Source organism: Aegilops tauschii, chromosome 4 (genome assembly GCF_002575655.3).
Source record: "Aegilops tauschii subsp. strangulata cultivar AL8/78 chromosome 4, Aet v6.0, whole genome shotgun sequence".
NCBI classification, from domain to species: Eukaryota; Viridiplantae; Streptophyta; class Magnoliopsida; order Poales; family Poaceae; genus Aegilops; species Aegilops tauschii.
The window spans coordinates 519,485,897-519,502,733 of record NC_053038.3 but is presented as its reverse complement, the minus strand read 5'-3'; the positions used below and the strand labels follow the sequence as shown (position 1 = coordinate 519,502,733).

The window sequence follows — 16,837 nt, the reverse complement described above, 5'->3', positions numbered from 1 at the left end:
AAGTCAATCTGTATAAATTTGGAAGAAGTTTATAAAAAAACTATTTATATCTATAATACTAAATATCTAAAATATGAAACTATGTCTTATAGTAAATCTAATGATATATGTTTGGCATTTTAGATGTAAATGTTTTTATTCGCAAACTTGGTCAAAGTTGATAAGTTTTAACTTTTTGAAAAAATTATATGCACTACATTATGAAACAGAGAGGGTACTATCCTCGCCGTTGCCACCTAATCAAGCAAAAATCGAGCACAGTGCAACTTGGTCTAGGCATTGTTAACTTAAATTATTTGTTGGACGACTTAGAAATAGTTTCAAACAATGTGCAGGATAGCTTCAAACATCTACTCTCCCAGTAGGGTGATTTCTAGTAACACTTGTCATAATGTCCCGCTAACAAAACACTTGTTATAATGTGTTCAGAATTTTTTTTTGTTTGTCAGGAAATTTCTAAAATATTAAAAGAAATGCCAATATCAGCACCCGCTTGTAGTTCAACTGTTTGACATGTAGCATTGAATGAAATATAATATAGTACTACATGACAAACATCATTCCAAAAATTCTGAACGCATAAATTTGTCATGTAGTTCAACTGTAAAAATGTTTTATATTTAGTTACAGTGGTACTACAAGCGGGTGCAGTAATATGATATATATGGACGTCAATGTAATGCTAGTAGCAATCAGGGTTAACATTTGAAGAAAGAAAAAAGCGCCACCTCCGGGCGTATTTCTCTTTCGTACGTGTTCCCTGGCCGCAAACTGAAAGCTAGCCAACCAACCTCTTCCCTCATGTCTGCCACCATCGCAACGCCGACGCCCCTCCAACTCCAAATCCGTGTGGCACCAGAGGCCCCGCGAACACGGTGGCGCGCGACCACCTGCAGGGCGAGGCCGGCGTCGTTGCCGGACGCGCAGGTGGTGACGGGAAGGAAAGGGGTGAGTGAGTACGTGGAGGCGGCGCAACAGCTGACGCGGTGGCCTGACGGCGGGCCTCCCAGGTGGTTCTCGCCGCTCGAGTGCGGAGGCGCCGGCGGGCGCATCTCCGGCGCTCCGACGCTGCTTTACCTGCCCGGTACGAGCATTCCATTTCATCTCTGGTTGCCTAAATTAGATGGATATGTAATTAGGCATCTGCTTGGCTGTTTAAGGGTGCGGCAAATAACTTGCACTTGAACTAACCCGCAGAAGGAAAAAGAAACTTGTGCCTCCGTTTGTTCAAAAAAAGACAGAATAGTACAAGTCACTCTTTTTACTTTCCAATCTTGCAGGAATTGATGGAGTTGGTTTAGGTCTGATCCGGCACCATGAGGCGTTAGCAAAGTAAGAGTAACGAGACGAAATATACAATAGCTTTTTGTTCATTACTTTTCACTAGAAGAACAATTGCCTTGATTATATCCCCCGCAAAAAAAATTTAATTATATATCCTGCTATATATGTATAGGATCTTCGTTCTATGGTGCTTGCATATACCCGTCAAAGACCGAACATCCTTCGAAGGTATGTGTTTTTCATGTGGATTTTTCAGAATCTAATAAACACATGCACATTGTGCGTTTTCTTTAAGATTTAAGAAAATATTTGATGTGCCTCTGTATAAAAATTTCGCTTAGTATTCATGCCAACTACCAGTTAGAATGAACTACATAGGACCGAGCTAAGCGTAGACCTTTTGCAACTTTATCTTTGGAATTGGTAACTGAATTACTTCGTGTAACTGCAAACAAATTAGGAAATACAAAAGAAGTAAAAAATTCATAACATGAAAATAATACTCCCTCGGTCCCAAAGTAAATGACCCAACTTTGTACTACTTCAGCACAAAGTTAGTAGGAAGTCGAGTCACTTATTTTGGGATGGAGGGAGTACATAGCATTGTTGAGGAAATCGTTAACTGGTAGCTGCTCAATTAATCGGCCGACTTATCAATCTATCGGCTACTCGGTGACCCTGCGAGTAGGGATTAATTGGCAAGTTAACTGATTAATCGGGTGAATTCTTGAACAGGGCTACATAACAAATTGACCACATCAATAGCCATACAGGGTGTGTGCTCGAGTTGTCGACGGTAGGGCGGGTGTAGAGTTATGGGGAAATCATGATTCGAAGCAGGCCCTAATTAGGTGTTATTTGAGCAAACTAGACCGGGGAAATGATAGGAATAGTACGGTTTGTAAGAAGAGGAGAACAATTTCACCATTAGTTCATATTAGTGCTTCTAGACTTGATCTATACTAATATTTTGTAACAACATATTTTTTCTTAACAACATATTTTTTTTCTTATAAATGAGGTACTCCTATTTTGAGCAAATATAAGATATTATAGAAAGCTCTGAAACTTACAGATGAATACAGGACTAGTTGAGTATGTTGAGAGGACAGTCAAATTAGAGAGCTCAAGGGCACCAGACAGACCAGTTTATCTTGTTGGAGAATCTATTGGGGCATGCATTGCTCTCGCCGGGGCGGCACGAAACAGAGACACTGACTTGGTGCTGATCCTAGTCAACCCAGGTATCGGTACCTTTAGCGCTGGTTCTTATATAGATCTCTCCATTCAGTGATAACTCCTCTGTTGTACTTGTATCACATCTTGCAGGGACATCTTTCCATAAGTCAAAATTACAGTCTCTCTCGGCCTTCTTAGATTTGATCCCTGAGCCTTTCCATTTGAACAGCCCAGAGTTCTTGAATTTCCTCACAGGTTTTGCTCTACTTCTACATGGAAAAACCGATGACATATTACATGGATAGATAGCTTCCTTGGTTAAAATGGGAAATATGTGTAATTGTAAAACAAAAACAAAAAAGTGCATTTTTAGTATTTTGATGTACTTTTACAAAATTTACAACAACCTCCCAATTGGAATAAGATAATATTAGAATTCTTGAGTTGTATCATGAAAGAAAGCAGCGATCATGATGTGTATCCACTGATCAGATTTTAGTGCTTTTAGAGAACTTCATGCAGATGCTGTTAACTTTTATTGGACGTGGTACCTATCTTGAAGAAGGTGGTCAAGCATTGTCAGAGGTAAGCACTATTTTGAGGCTTTCTTATCATTTTCTTACATCATAGTAGGTGTTTTGTTTCATCTATGATTTTTTTAGACATAGTTCATCTATGATTGGATTTAGCATTCTATTTGATAAGTCTTTGTATGTCACAGTCTTGATGCCACTTCTATGTGCTTCTTTCTGCAGTTTCTAGTTGATGTTCTGCCACGTGAAACAATTGTTTGGAAGTTGCAAATGTTGAGAATAGCGTCATCATTTGTCAATTCTCGTTTACATGCAGTAAGAGCCCAAACTTTGGTGCTTGCTAGGTATGTGCTTCAATCGTCACTGACGAAACGTAGCCATAATCTGTGAAGAGATTGTCCTCTTGAATATTATTTTCCTTTTTGAACATACAAAATGAGCATGCTTGAGGAACTCTAAAATAAATAACAACATTCTTAGAATTTTCTTTACCTCATAATACCATGTCATTTCCCCGCAAAATAATAATAATACCGTGCTATTAATGAGGGATTGAAAGTAGCATAGCTGTTCCTCACTCAGAGAACGTTGAGAAGAACATAGTTGAGTTTTCAAATGGTTTACGTGGACTGGATGTCACATTCAGCACTTCTATATTTTAAACATATTATGCTCATTTAGACTGGATCTGAAGTGGGCGCAATTTTTCAGTGGGTACGATGTACTGCTGCCAAGCCGCGAAGAGGCTCAAAGGCTCCAAAGCATGCTTGAGAACTGTAGAGTTCGTCATTTCAGGGATAATGGCCACACAATTTTGTTGGTAAGACAACTAAATATGTCTATCATCTAAATCATACTCCCTCCCATCCAATATAAGTGTTGCAGTTTTGAACTAAGCTTTTTTTTCCGAGTAGTTTTGAACTAAGCTTAGTTCAAAGCTGCGACACTTATTATTGATCGGAGAGAGTATTAGTTTTTTGAAGTGTATAACTACTATAGGAAAAGAAACGTATCTATACATGATTATATGATACCCTAGGCAGTGGTGAAGCTAGCCCCCTCCCCCCTCCCACCCTAGTGGGATCTTGGGCTAGCTCCATCACTAAACCTAGGGAAAGGGGAAATTATCTACAGGACACTTTGAATCCCACTAGATGGAGGCTCCCTGCAAAAGAGCAAGCCAATTTAGGACGCAGAAGCCACAGTTTGTGAGGATTAGTAATCCATTGCACTCCTTGAGTTCATTGGAGCCTTGTAATATCTCCTGATATCAAATTATCGATACCAATCATTCAACATTAGGGTTATTATCTTGAGGGTGGCCCAACCTTTCCAAGTCTCTACCTCCTTGGTGAACCAATTGATTACCGCCATCTGTTCCGCTTCAATCAAGCGGGCCTGCCTTCAAACCGACCTCGTAGGGGTAATTGATGGCGTGACAGGCTTGCAACCTTGGTGACCCATGCCTGGGTAGGCTCCAAAGCACCATAGTAAGGAGAGAGAGAGAGAGAGAGAGAGAGAGAGAGAGAGAGAGAGAGAGAGAGATGGATATATAATTCTTGCTTGTTTATTCTCTGGATGGAGGCGTTCAGCTTATATAACATTCTTACAGAGGGATAAAACTACAATGGTAAATAAAAAAGGGTTAAGAGGATAAGCCTCGTGAAACTAAACTAACAAGGTAATCTTTTAGAGTTCCTTATCAATTTGTTAACAACGTACCCCAGTTGCGGCTTCTCCCGCAGTTGCAAGGTGATCTAATGCAGCATGAGGGCATCTTTAACCGAACTCCTCAAATGCCTCCTAAAAAGTGTTCCCTACTGAACTCCTAAAGCTTAATTCCCTAAAATATTTTCTTTGCCAATTCTTCAACATTCCGGTTTACATACTTCACTTCAATTAGATATTTGCACACTTATTAAGTCCAAACTTGATTTAGGTTCACGCAATTCATCAATATTATAAATTGAAGTTTATAAAATTAGTTATTCAAATTTCAGCATATGAAAGGGTCTGAATGAAAGCACAACAATCAAGTGCTATGAAGTGCCCACAAGTGCTCAACAAGATAATCCTGAAGCTGAGTATGAACTTGTCGGTTCTCGATATTTTGATGCGCTGCGAGAATATTTGTTTCTTGTTTGCATTGTGTTCCGATTCAACAGGATCCCCATTGGAGATACACCAAAAGTTATCTGGCATGCCTCTCTCATCCTTGATGATCATGTTGTGCAAGATGATGCAACATGACATGATTTTCTAGAGGACCCGTGGCTTCCATTGCTGACAGGGTCACGGATAATCACAAAGCGCTATTGAAGCACTCCAAAAGCTCTCTCAATGTCCTTTCTTTCCAAGTCTTGACGTGTTACAAAGCGGGATCTCTTGTTGCATACGAACATTGCGGCGAAGTCGAGGTTAATGCGGGTGGATGTCGGGGCTGAGGGGACGGTCTACAAGCATTAGATAGCTTGATTCTCCTTGAAGCCTTGCTCATGCGTTGCCAAGCAATCCGGCCATGGCTGAACTTCGTCTTTCGGAAGGTCATCGGCGTGGTGGCGATTCCGGTGCCCTTTAGCTCAAGCAGGCAGTCCATGCCATCGTGCTCCTCTGGGTATTTTGATTCCGATGAAACGAAGCTCCTTTTGAGCAGCTAAACCAAATGAAATTTCGGCTAGGTGTGGCTCAACTCCTTAGAAGTGAATCTTTTGAGGAGTTAAGCCCTTTTATGAGTTTGGCTAGAGATGCTCTGACTGTGGGGACGATGTTTGATAAGTATGTCCCGGCATGAAAAAATTACTACTATTTGCATAAATTCATATTTTTCTGTGTGATGAAACTTATGACCACTGTTAATTATAGTTTTGAGCATCTTTGAATCATAACTGATAACTGCCCAAAACATTTGACAGGAGGGGGGATTTGATATAGTGACCACCATTAAAGGAGCCGAATACTATCGCCGCTCTAGCCAGACGGACTTCATTGCGGATTATCTGCCGCCGACTCCTAGTGAGCTCAAAAAAATTCTTGATTCTTTCGGGTACCATTTCTCGTCGCTGACTTCTTTAGCTACCTATGTTTTTTTAAGACTATTATTGGTTACAATTAATTTCTGGAACTTTAGGATCTTAAATTTTGCCAACTTGGTGATGCTGTCAACACTGCCTGATGGGAAGATAGTGAGGGGACTTGCAGGCCTACCTGAGGAGGGTCCTGTTGTGCTTGTTGGATACCACATGCTCATGGCACTTGAATTGGTACCTCTGGTTGCAGGAGTGCTCAGTAGCACTGGAATCAACTTGCGAGGCTTAGGCCACCCCTTCTTGTTCAACAAGTATTCAGAGCAGCTCTTGCCAGAGTCGTCTCTCTTTGATGTTTGTCGGATCTTGGGTGCTGTGCCCGTTACAACATTCAATTTTTACAAGCTTCTTTCTGAGAAGCACTTTGTGTTGCTATACCCAGGAGGTGCACGTGAAGTTCTTCATAGGAAGGTATAAGAATTTAAAATATGCAGAACCATGTGGCAATTGGATCGGTTCCCATAGGACTCCATATCCAAATTAGTTGTCGTGGAAACAACCAGTAGTGAAAATGAAAAAAAAAACACTACTTATCATGGAAAAGAGAGCATGAATCGAAGTGTGTATACTTGTCTGAGGTAAAGTGCTTTCCAGGGAGAGGAATACAAGTTGTTTTGGCCGGAGCAGCCTGAATTTGTGAGGATGGCGTCGAGGTTCGGAGCAAAAATAATACCATTTGGAGTCGTTGGAGAAGATGATATATGTGACGTAAGTGTCAGCATAGCTGCCAATCTGCATTGACAAAATATGTGATCATTCTTTGTTGTCATTCTCATTCATCTATATAATAGAAAAATGTTCTCCTCAATATAGTTTACAGAAGATGGTAGGGAACATAGGTTGTATAGTCTGTCTATGTTAAGAAGTATCAGCTTACCATTTCAGGTGCTGTTAGACTACAATGATCTTCTGAAGCTTCCATTTTATGACATCATGGACAAGAAGCTAAATAAAGATAGTGTGAAGCTCAGGTATGGTGCTCATATGCTTGAAATTTTAGTTCAGAAGCTGAGTACTATTCTATGTTTTGCACAAAAGAATTCACAGTTGTTGATTTACCTTGTGATTTTAAAGGGCTGATTGTACTGGAGAGATACAAAATCAGCCAATTCATCCGATGGTGGTTTTGCCAAAAGTACCAGGGAGGTTTTATTTCATCTTTGGGAAGCCTATTGAAACAAGAGGTACATATGTAAAGAACTTCACTAATAACCTCTGAATATTGGTTTGACAGCGCTACATGAAAAGCTACATCTCTCTATTCTTATTGAATAACTATCGGGTGGTCAGTGCATTTGTGCGGCAAGACTTTCTGCACAATATTTTTGAAAACAGATTTCCTGCATAATATTTATTATCTTTAGGTTTTTGCAGCCATTATTGTTCAGATGTATTTTTGTAAAATACTGTTCATATGTATATGCTCAAATAATATTAGAACGGATTAACTATGACAGAAAAATACGACAAACAAAATAATTATATTTTAAAATATTTCTATTTGTTATAATAGCCAAAGTTAGAAAAGTTTGTATTTTGCATTTTGTTTTCAATCGTGTTTTGCTCGTTTCATCAATAGGGAGGGAGATGGAGCTAACAGAAAAAGAGAACGCCCAACACATGTATTTGCATGTCAAATCTGAAGTGGAGAACTGCATCAAGTATCTGAAGGAGAAACGAGAAGAGGACCCCTACAGGAGCATACTACCCAGGCTTCTCTACCAGGCGGTTCATGGTCATAATGCAGAGATACCCACATTTGAATTGTGAACCCTGTGTTGTTCACTCCCAGAATATGTACTATAATTATATAGGATCTGTTCTTGTACCCTTGATTTTTACTATTTGTAAAACTGTTTTGCCTTACCAGAATTGTTCATTGATATTTGAGCAGTAACATGGAAATAAATCTTTAGAAAAGGAATTGAAATGGCAGCAAACAAAAATTTCCTTTGTAACAACAATAATTTCGCTGGTGGGGCGACTCCGGAGGCGCCCCAGCCGCCACCAAAAAAGCAGGCTAACATCGCTGGAATGCTTCATCTTTTGTGTTTCAAGTGGTGACTTGTTCTTTTGTTTGTAGCTCAATATTGCACAAAACTTGTTTCGAGGAGAAGACAAAACGACCAAGAAAGGCAAGGTTAAGAAAGGGAGAGCATTTGTGTTGCCCCATTGCTACGATGTGTTCAAGGACGAAGAGAAATGGGAGAACCGTGATGGCCTAGAGGTGCCAAAGAAAACCAAGACAACTATTGATGTGGTCTTAGATGATGATGATGAGGCATCAAGTGGTGGCGGCAAGAGGAGCCCTACACCGAACTCGGTTGCCTACTGCAAGCCAAAAATACCAAATAGAGGTAAACAAGCAAAAGAAGCATAGGCTTTCGGTGTGCCTCACATGCCTTCGCATGATGCCGTTGGAGATAGTGCGAACACCGTCCGAGTTTTCAATGACGATAGGGCGCTTGAAGATGAAGAAGAGGAGGAAGAAGATGGGGCATGATTGTTGATATTTCATTCATTTGTGTGAACTTATTTGTCATTAACTTGCTTGTGGTTAGGTGATTTTGAACTATGCCATGAATTTGAACTATGCTATGTTGCTCAAGTCATGATTTGCATATTTTTTATGTTTGAGATCATCTTGTTTCATATTGTCAAATTGGTATGTGTTATTTTATATTTGTCAAGCGCCGGCTGGGCGCGCGCTGGATTTTACCTCGCCTGGTGAAGCACTACAACGGCGCGCTAAATTTTGCAGTGCCTGGAAAAGCAACCATCCTCCCCGCGCGCTAAAACGCTATTTCCGCGCTGCAAATTTTTTTTAGCGTCGCACGCTACCGCGCGTCTGTTGGAGATGCTCTAAGAAACATGAGCTCCCAAGGTTCACATGAATGAATGAAACAAACTAAAAGACCATCACTTGTTGCAAGCTAGTATAATGTTTTGTTCCATGAGAATCCGAGAGACTAAAAAGGTCTTGAATTAATTTATTCCATCTCATGGATTCTGCATGAAGAAGCCAACACATACGTAGGCAAACAAAGTAATACAAGTAAGAAGAGAGATTACAAATAAATCAAGCAGCTGCTGCCTCCCTTCTCTTGAGGTTGACCATGATCCCGTTCCGTGTGTGCAGAACGATGGAGCTTCCAGGCATGACAGCATGACCTTCCACCAGCTGGACCTTGAAGTTGTATATGATAGAAGCAGCTATCATCTTCATGCTGCCTAGGGCAAGGTCCTTCCCCACGCAGCTTCTGGGCCCGGCGTTGAAGGCCGGGAACTTATATCCTGGCTGGTGCCGGAGGCGGCTGCTCTTGGATAACCACCGCTCCGGCCTGAATTCCGCACAGTCCTTGCCCCATATCCCTTCAAGCCTCCCCATGGCATAGAGCGAGAAGACGATCCTTGTGCCCTTGCTTAACCTGGTACCATTTGGAAGGACGTCGTCGTTGACGGCCTCCACCTCCTCGAATGGGGACGCCGGGAAGAGCCTGAACACATGCCGGTCAGAATTGAATAAGATGGGAATGGGATACATCGTCTTGTATGACTTAGCTTTTTGCTAGCGTGCTACTTTATGTGTGTGTTGTGGCTGTGTGCATCTTAGTTATGCAGAGGCCGGGTGTAGCTCACTATAATTGTATCCCTCGATGCTATATTTTGAGTGAATAAACCCACCCTTTTATCGAAAAATCTAGAGGAGGGGAAAACACCTGAGTGTCTCAAGGAATGCAGCTTGGAGGTAAACAGCCTGCCGGAGCATGTCACCGTCCAAGACGGACAGGCTTCCAGCGGGCATCGTCGTGCTCTGCAGCTGCAGCAGGGCCGTGATCTCCTCGATGATCCTCGCCTCGACATGCGGGTGGTTGCACATCATGTAGAAGAACCAGGTGAGTGTGACAGCAGTGAGGTCCTTGGCGGCGAAGATGAAGCCCAGCACCGTGTCACGCAGGAACTGGGTCTTGTGCTGCTCGCTCATGCTGGGATCCATGGGCCACTTGATGCACATGGACAGCACGTCTCCCTCTTCTCCCTGCCCCTGCAGGAGATGTGCCTTCCGTTTGGCGATCTCCTCGTAGATGTGCCGGTCAATCACCGCCCTTGCACCGGCCATCTTCTTCTCGCTCCCGACTTTGAGCGCCCTCAGGAGCTTCCACAAGCTCCGTGGCACCGTGTGCCTGAACATCACCGCCTCCTCCGCCGTCTTGGTGGCTTGGCCGAACGCAGGGATGGGGAGGGACATGGACAAACCGTCAAGGTCAGTCGCGAAAGCGCTGGTGTAGGTGACGTCAAGCAGGAACCTCATGAAGACGCCCTCCAGCTCGACCTCCGACCCGCGCCTAGCCATGCCCTCCAGGTAGGGCAGCAAGGTTGCGCCGGCCTTGGTGGTGATGGTCGACATGGAGAAGGTCCTATAGGCACGGGAGCCAAGGATGTGCATCGCCATATGCCGCTGGTACTCCCATGACTCGGAGTCGGACACGATGATCCCATTGCCGAGGAAGTCGAGCATCTCGGCGAACTCACCGCCTTTCGGGTAGTTGTTGAACTTGGCGCTCAAGCAGTGGTTGACCGTGGCTGGGTCGCAGCTGAGGAAGAAATCCATGTCGAGGAACCACGGGCCGGTGAACATCAAGTTGCACCCGGCCTCGTGGAGGGCATGTGCGAATTTGTCATGGATGTGGTGCCTATTCCTCACCAGGAAGGGGAGCATCCCAACCACAGGCCACTTCACTGGGATGCCGCTCTTTTGGCAGCGCAAGATGAGGCGCAAGAGGGATAGGCACAGGTAGGAGACGATGGCTAGCAAGACCTCAGGGTAGGACACGAGCAACTCCATGGCCATGCTTGCTTGCACGAATGAATGAACTATAGCTACTCTACACGAGATACGAGATGATGCAGCTAGCAACCGATTAAGCTTTCACTCCGCTCTCTTATCATGTCCTCTTTTTTAATTAATATTGATAGGAGATGATTACACCACGGTCCTTGCACTCTCGGGCGTGTAACGGGATGGTCCTCGGACTCGCGGAATGCTTCACTACAGTCCCCAAATATGCGAATACGCTCCATCTGACACCACGAGCAAGCCACCCACTCAGACTGTGCTTCGTGTAACACGGATAAGAGTTTATATAATTTCTCAAATCACTCGCCTTCAGCAGCACCATAATTGGTAATTGGCCGGTTAGGAGCACAGCGTACCTCCTTTTGTATCTTCATTCAAGCGATTTTCCTGATGCATAATCTACCGGTTTTAATATTGTTTTATGATACAAAGTTTGTGTTTATATTTTTTTTCATGAAAAATTATTTTTACATATAAACAAAAATATTAATGCCTATTTTAAAAATGTATTGTATTTTCATTATCTTGTACCTTGACGAGGTAAACAAGAATGTTTTTCTAAAATTTATGTGGATTTAAAAAGAAGAAATGTAACGAAAAATTTATACATCTTCATTCACGGCAACAAGCACACGCATAGCTATTATGCCTCCTCATTATATTTTTAAAATAAATTTATTAATTAGAGCCGTGTATTTTGAATAATGTTCTGTCTGGTTATAGAAGATGGTTATTGCCCAATTATATGCCCAACTACCTTTTTCCAAGTTTATATTAATTTTTTATTTTTAGCTTTTCCCATTGAAAAATAAATGTAAGAAAAATTTACTCTAACTACTAATACACCATTCTTGTGTATTTAAAATCTTCGTTGTATGTTCATTGTTGAGTAACTTCAAGAGGTAAACATGAACTTAAAAAAAGTTACGTGGATTTTAAAATAATGTATCTTCATTCAGGGGCACAAGCATGCAAAATTATTGTATATATTCACTATATTTTGTTTAAAATGAACAATCATAAAATAATTGAAGCATTTTCCGAAAACATTTTGAACATTTTTCCAAATGCACAAGCACTTTATTTGCGTTTCATGGGAAATTTTGTTTCTCTTATTTTTTTTCCAAATGCGAAATATAAAAATAAAAATGAAACCTGAAAAAAAGATAAAAAGAAAATCACTACGAAACGAACCTCAGGATAGTTGCCTGGAGAGGTACGTAAATGCTATATATACGCTTCTTGTCACAAATGTCAACAAAGCGGAAGTAGAGCTTACGGTTATGATATGTGAGGTCTCAAGTACGAATTTCCATCTCATACTTTATTTTTCTATTCTTTCTCTCTAGCATACTGACATGTGGGTCCCACATTTCCATGAGTTAGAGGACAGTCGTAGTACACGCCAGAGAGTATAAGGATCGTAAGTGTAATTATCTCAGTAGATAGAATGCCGTTGTACTCTCCCACGTTCTCACTGCTTTCTCTCATAAACTGTATATATGTAAGCCCGATGCATGAATACAAGCAGTGTGAGTGTTGCATAACTCAACTCACAAGGTCTCCGGGATTAGAATCAGATCGTTTTTCTTCTCGTGTCTTGGCGGCTCGAACCCTGGCCGATGCCAGGAGGCCAATCTTCTAGCGCCGTCCTCTGGCGGCCCCCCTCCGCCGGCGACCTCGGTCGTCGGTGGTGAGGAGGGTCGCCGGATCCACGCGCGTGGATCGTTTTTACTCTCTTGTAGTCTAGGGCTTTAGGCTGTTCATCATATTGGCTTCAGCGGTGACGATAACAGCACTGAATAAAGATTCTTCAGATCTATTCCTGACGAGGCCATCAGTCCTATGGTTGGGGATGAATTTGGAAACCAGTCTTTTCAAGCAAGGATGTCGTGGCGGCGGTGGCATCCTCATGGCAGACCTGTGTCCTCGGGCTCCGCCGTTGCGACGACGTTTACTCCTGCGTCAGCATTTGGAAGACGGAACGTCTGCTGGGTTCGTGGTTTGTGGATGGCAGGTATGGTTTCCTCCTTCGGCGTCTTAGTCGTGGTGGGGTGTCAGATCTGGAGTTTGATGGCGTGTCCGGGGTGTTGCCCCGATCTGATTCGTTCAACGGTAAGGGCTTCACTTTTGATGAGCCACCTTGGAGGTCCGCAAAGCTGCATATCATGATGGAGCCGCATCGAGCTTGGGTGAGGAGTTGATCCGTCATTCTTTTCTTCGGTGGCTGCTATATATGGTGGTGTCGGAGGCAGGTGACGGGCGTTGGTGTCAAGCTCGGAGATGTTGTACTATCTTTTCAGTTTTGTCATGTCAATTCTTACGTGACTTGTACTTTGCTTTTTATAATATGAATAAGACACGTATTACCATTGAAGAAAAAGAGCAGAGATGCACACAAGTTCGAATCTTCATCTCAGACTTTATCTCTAGCGTACTGACATGTGGGTCCCACATTTGTACTATTTGCTTGCAATACATGGGCTGGGCTGTTGGGAACAGCGTGAGATGTAGGCCATATTGCAGCATATTGTCATATTTGAGAAGCATTCCACGAGTTTGAGGATCATCGTGTTACATGCCGAAGAGTATGAGGACCGTACGTCGGAAATCCGTTGGTGCTTCTGGGACCGCGCGCTCCTGCCACCGGAAAAAATGTTTCAAAGTGTGAAAAAATTCCAAACAAAAATTCGATGCATACGTTTTGACATTATTTGTGTGCATGTCAAGTTTCGGATAAAACCGACATTTTTTTGGCTTGTGTAAAAAGACAAAAAAAAATATCTTGTGAAAAGCACTTTTTACCATCGGATTTTGCCTTTTTTACATGCGACACATAACTTGTCGGTTTTTTGCGAAACGACTTTGTAAGCATGTACAATAATGAGATGTACACGTCAAAATTTTGGTTGGAATTTTTTAACATTTTAAAATATGTTTAAAACATATTTTAAAATTCAGGAGCGGACGCTCCCATGTGTCAAAACACTACTCTCGTAAGTAAGTGTAATTATCTCGATAGATAGAAACCAGAAATGCACATGATGTGTTTTCCATTTTGAGGTTGTACTAGATGCACATGATGATGTAGCGTTGGTGCCCACATGGACAGGATGAGGTGATGTACAGTCTCATAATTACGTCCAACCGTATACAGTCTCCTTACTACTAAGAGCATCTCCGGCCGTTGGCCCCCCAGACGGCGATTTTACGCGCCCCCTGGGGCCAGCTAGCGCTAAAATCGGCGTGGGGACGAGCGGCCAGGGTCGCCCCCAGACGTGTTTTTTTATTTTGAAAAATTTGAATTCAGCAAAGTTCGGCTAAAATTCAGCAAATTTGATATTCATATTAAACATTTTCGGTGTTCTACATAAATTATTAAAAAAAAAGTAATCTAAGGGGCGAAGAAGCCGATCAGCGCGGCGAAGTCGCCGACGTCGCCGCCGTCCTCATCGTCGTCGTCGGCCTTCTCCTTCTTGATGGCGCGGCCGCCCCTGCTGGACCCCTCCCCGGCATCTCCATGGCGGACAGGCGGTGGCGGCGCGTCGTCGTCGTCGTCGAGGACGACGATGCCTCCCTCGTCCCGGCCACGGCGACGAGCTTCGAACCGCGCGAGGGCGGCGCACTGGTGCTCCCTCTCTGTCTGCAGCCAGTCGTCGCGCACCCACTTGAGGGCCGCTTCGTCGTCGAGCGCCTCCTCCTTGACGCCGCTGGTGAGCCCGGGCTCCGTCTTCACAACGGGGAGCCCTGGCTCCGTCTTCACGACGGGGAGGCGTGGCTCCGTCTTCGGCTTGACGAGTCGGGGAGGAGCCGAGGACGAGGCGCGGCCCCCGCCTTCGTTGATGACGATGCCGGCCGAGCTGGTGCGCCGGCCGAGTGGGGTCTCCGCTGCGGGCTCGGCCTTGACGCCGAACACCGCCGGAGAGCCGGAGGAGTGGGAAGAGGAGTGGGAGGAGGAACGGGACGAGGACGACAAGCCGGAGACAAACCTCCTTGGCATCCATTGCCCGGCTTCGTGGCGGGGCACCGGAGCGACGGCCAGTCCTCGAGGGTATGTGAGCGGCGGGTTGTTGCCGCCCTCGAGGTGCGCGAGAACCTCGCAGAGCGTCCGGCCGGGGACGGACCACCACAGGCGTCGCCCTTCGCTGTTCCACCGGCCGCCCGCCACCACCGGTCCCCCGTTGGTGAAGGCGAGGCGTTGCTCCTGACGGCGCTGGAAGTACGCCGCCCACGCCTCGTGGTTGTCAGCGGCGTACTGCAGGGAGGCGCGCTGCTCCTCGGTCAGCGACGACTGAATGCGGTCGACCTCGCCGGCGAAGTAATCGGGGCGCGCGACGACGTCCGGCAGGGGGGGGGGGGGGGATGGGGACGCCTCCGGCGCTGAGCTTACATCCTGTCGGCCCAGCGCGCATATCTGGAGGTGCCGGAATGTTCGCCTCGAAAAGCAGGTGCGCCTCCCACGTTTGCAGCGAGCGGCGGCCGAAGCCGTTGGCCGCCGCTCCGTCGCCGGGGAACCGCTCGCACATTGTTGTGGATGGGGCTGGGAGAGAGGAGAGGTTCGTCCGCGGCGGAGAGAGAGACTGAGAGGTTTGTCGGCGGCGGTGAGAAAGACCGAGAGCACGGCGTTTGTGGCCAACGGCAGGGGAGGGGGGCGACGCTTTTTATAGCCGCCGGGGAGGCGTGTGTACGTGGGGCGGGAAGTCAAGCGGCGCCGCGCTGCCCGTGAAGAGTCGCCCCGTGAGGAATCAATGGAAGGCTGACCGGCAGCAGCCTTGATATTGATTCCCCGCGGGAAACCGAGGCGTTCGCAGGACGACGAGGCGAGTGTCGCTGACTCGGCGGGCCCGGGCTCTTTCGCGCCAAAACCATTTCACCCGGCGCCCCCGAGCACCCCCCAGCGCGCCGGGTTCGGCCTGGGTCCGCCGGCGCCGAATTTGGCCCGAGTAGGCGAAAATTAGGCTTCTGGAGACGCGGCTGGATCGATTTTTGTGCGCCGGCGCGAAAAAATCGCCTGGAAAGAGCGTGTTAGAAGCTCGGCTGGAGATGCTCTAATGTCTTCTTCCTCAGCGCGTCAGAATAATGTTGGAGAGTTATTTTCCTGTCACCACACAGAGAGCAGAGCACTTTATTACCCTGTCTGCTCTGGGGCCCCGCACATGTGACATGCCCTTGCTACGGACAAAACAAATTTCACTCCCGATTAGATGCCCCTGCGCCGATCGGATTTTTACTGTGTCTCTTACACTTTTTTTTAATAAAAAATCATAATGGTTAGCGTCCAAGAGCACGCACATCCTTTTAAACATACTCCCTCCGTTTCAAAATACTTGACTTCTATTTATCAAAAATGGATGTATCTATATACTAAAACATATCTAGATACATCTATATTTTAACAAATGAAAGGCATGTATTATGAAACGGAGGGAGTAGTTAGGATGCACGACAAAGTTAAAAGAGGGACACAGTGGCAACAGTAAAGTGGTCATGTGAGACCGAAACTATGCTTATGTAAAAGGTGAGGGTTTGCCTGATTGAAAGATTACGTTGTTATCCATGTTGAGTAAAAAATCTCACTCGCCACTCGCTTCAACGGTTCAACCACATACAAACCGCCGTGAACAACATTCGATACTTTGTTCGGTGTAGCATAGTGTTTGAAATATATCCTAGATACAATAATAAAAGTATTTTTTTTCTAACTTCATGATTAATATTTATATTCTGTGCTATAACTGTTATGGTTCTCAACTCTGCAAAAACCAAGAGGCTCAGAGGAAACCTCATGTGCACATGTAGAATTATAAATGGTAAAGTAGAATCCTAGTATTGCCTCTAATACGTACAGGTTCAAGTGTTACATGATGGCTCTGTTGTTTTTCTGATCATGGGCATAGTTA

The 16,837-nt window shown here is 44.7% G+C and overlaps 2 protein-coding genes across 5 annotated transcripts; one reads left to right on the top strand and one right to left on the bottom strand.

Annotated features, from left to right (window-relative positions):
- The first annotated feature begins 702 nt into the window (after positions 1 to 702).
- On the top strand, positions 703 to 7,945 carry LOC109737865 (phytyl ester synthase 2, chloroplastic). 4 transcript variants are annotated; one of them, XM_020296997.4, is made up of 14 exons: positions 703 to 1,084; positions 1,281 to 1,332; positions 1,457 to 1,512; positions 2,370 to 2,528; positions 2,614 to 2,718; positions 2,972 to 3,048; positions 3,219 to 3,340; positions 3,708 to 3,816; positions 5,909 to 6,039; positions 6,124 to 6,490; positions 6,674 to 6,787; positions 6,965 to 7,050; positions 7,154 to 7,263; positions 7,659 to 7,945. In XM_020296997.4, exons 1-14 carry the CDS (start codon positions 802 to 804, stop codon positions 7,847 to 7,849), a joined length of 1,962 nt encoding a protein of 653 aa, XP_020152586.1. In that variant the 5' UTR covers positions 703 to 801; the 3' UTR covers positions 7,850 to 7,945. The 4 variants fall into 4 exon arrangements, with proteins under 4 accessions (XP_020152586.1, XP_020152585.1, XP_040243637.1 ...); XM_020296996.4 differs by having other exon boundaries at positions 2,963 to 3,048; XM_040387703.3 differs by lacking the exon at positions 703 to 1,084 and having other exon boundaries at positions 2,360 to 2,528; positions 2,963 to 3,048.
- A 1,033-nt stretch (positions 7,946 to 8,978) lies between these two features.
- LOC109737866 (noroxomaritidine synthase) lies at positions 8,979 to 11,024 on the bottom strand. The gene is made up of 2 exons (XM_020296998.4): positions 9,799 to 11,024; positions 8,979 to 9,576 (listed from the first exon to the last, which is right to left on the bottom strand). The coding sequence occupies exons 1-2, from the start codon at positions 10,929 to 10,931 to the stop codon at positions 9,159 to 9,161; spliced, it is 1,551 nt and encodes a 516-aa protein (XP_020152587.1). The 5' UTR covers positions 10,932 to 11,024; the 3' UTR covers positions 8,979 to 9,158.
- Between the last annotated feature and the right edge of the window lie 5,813 nt (positions 11,025 to 16,837).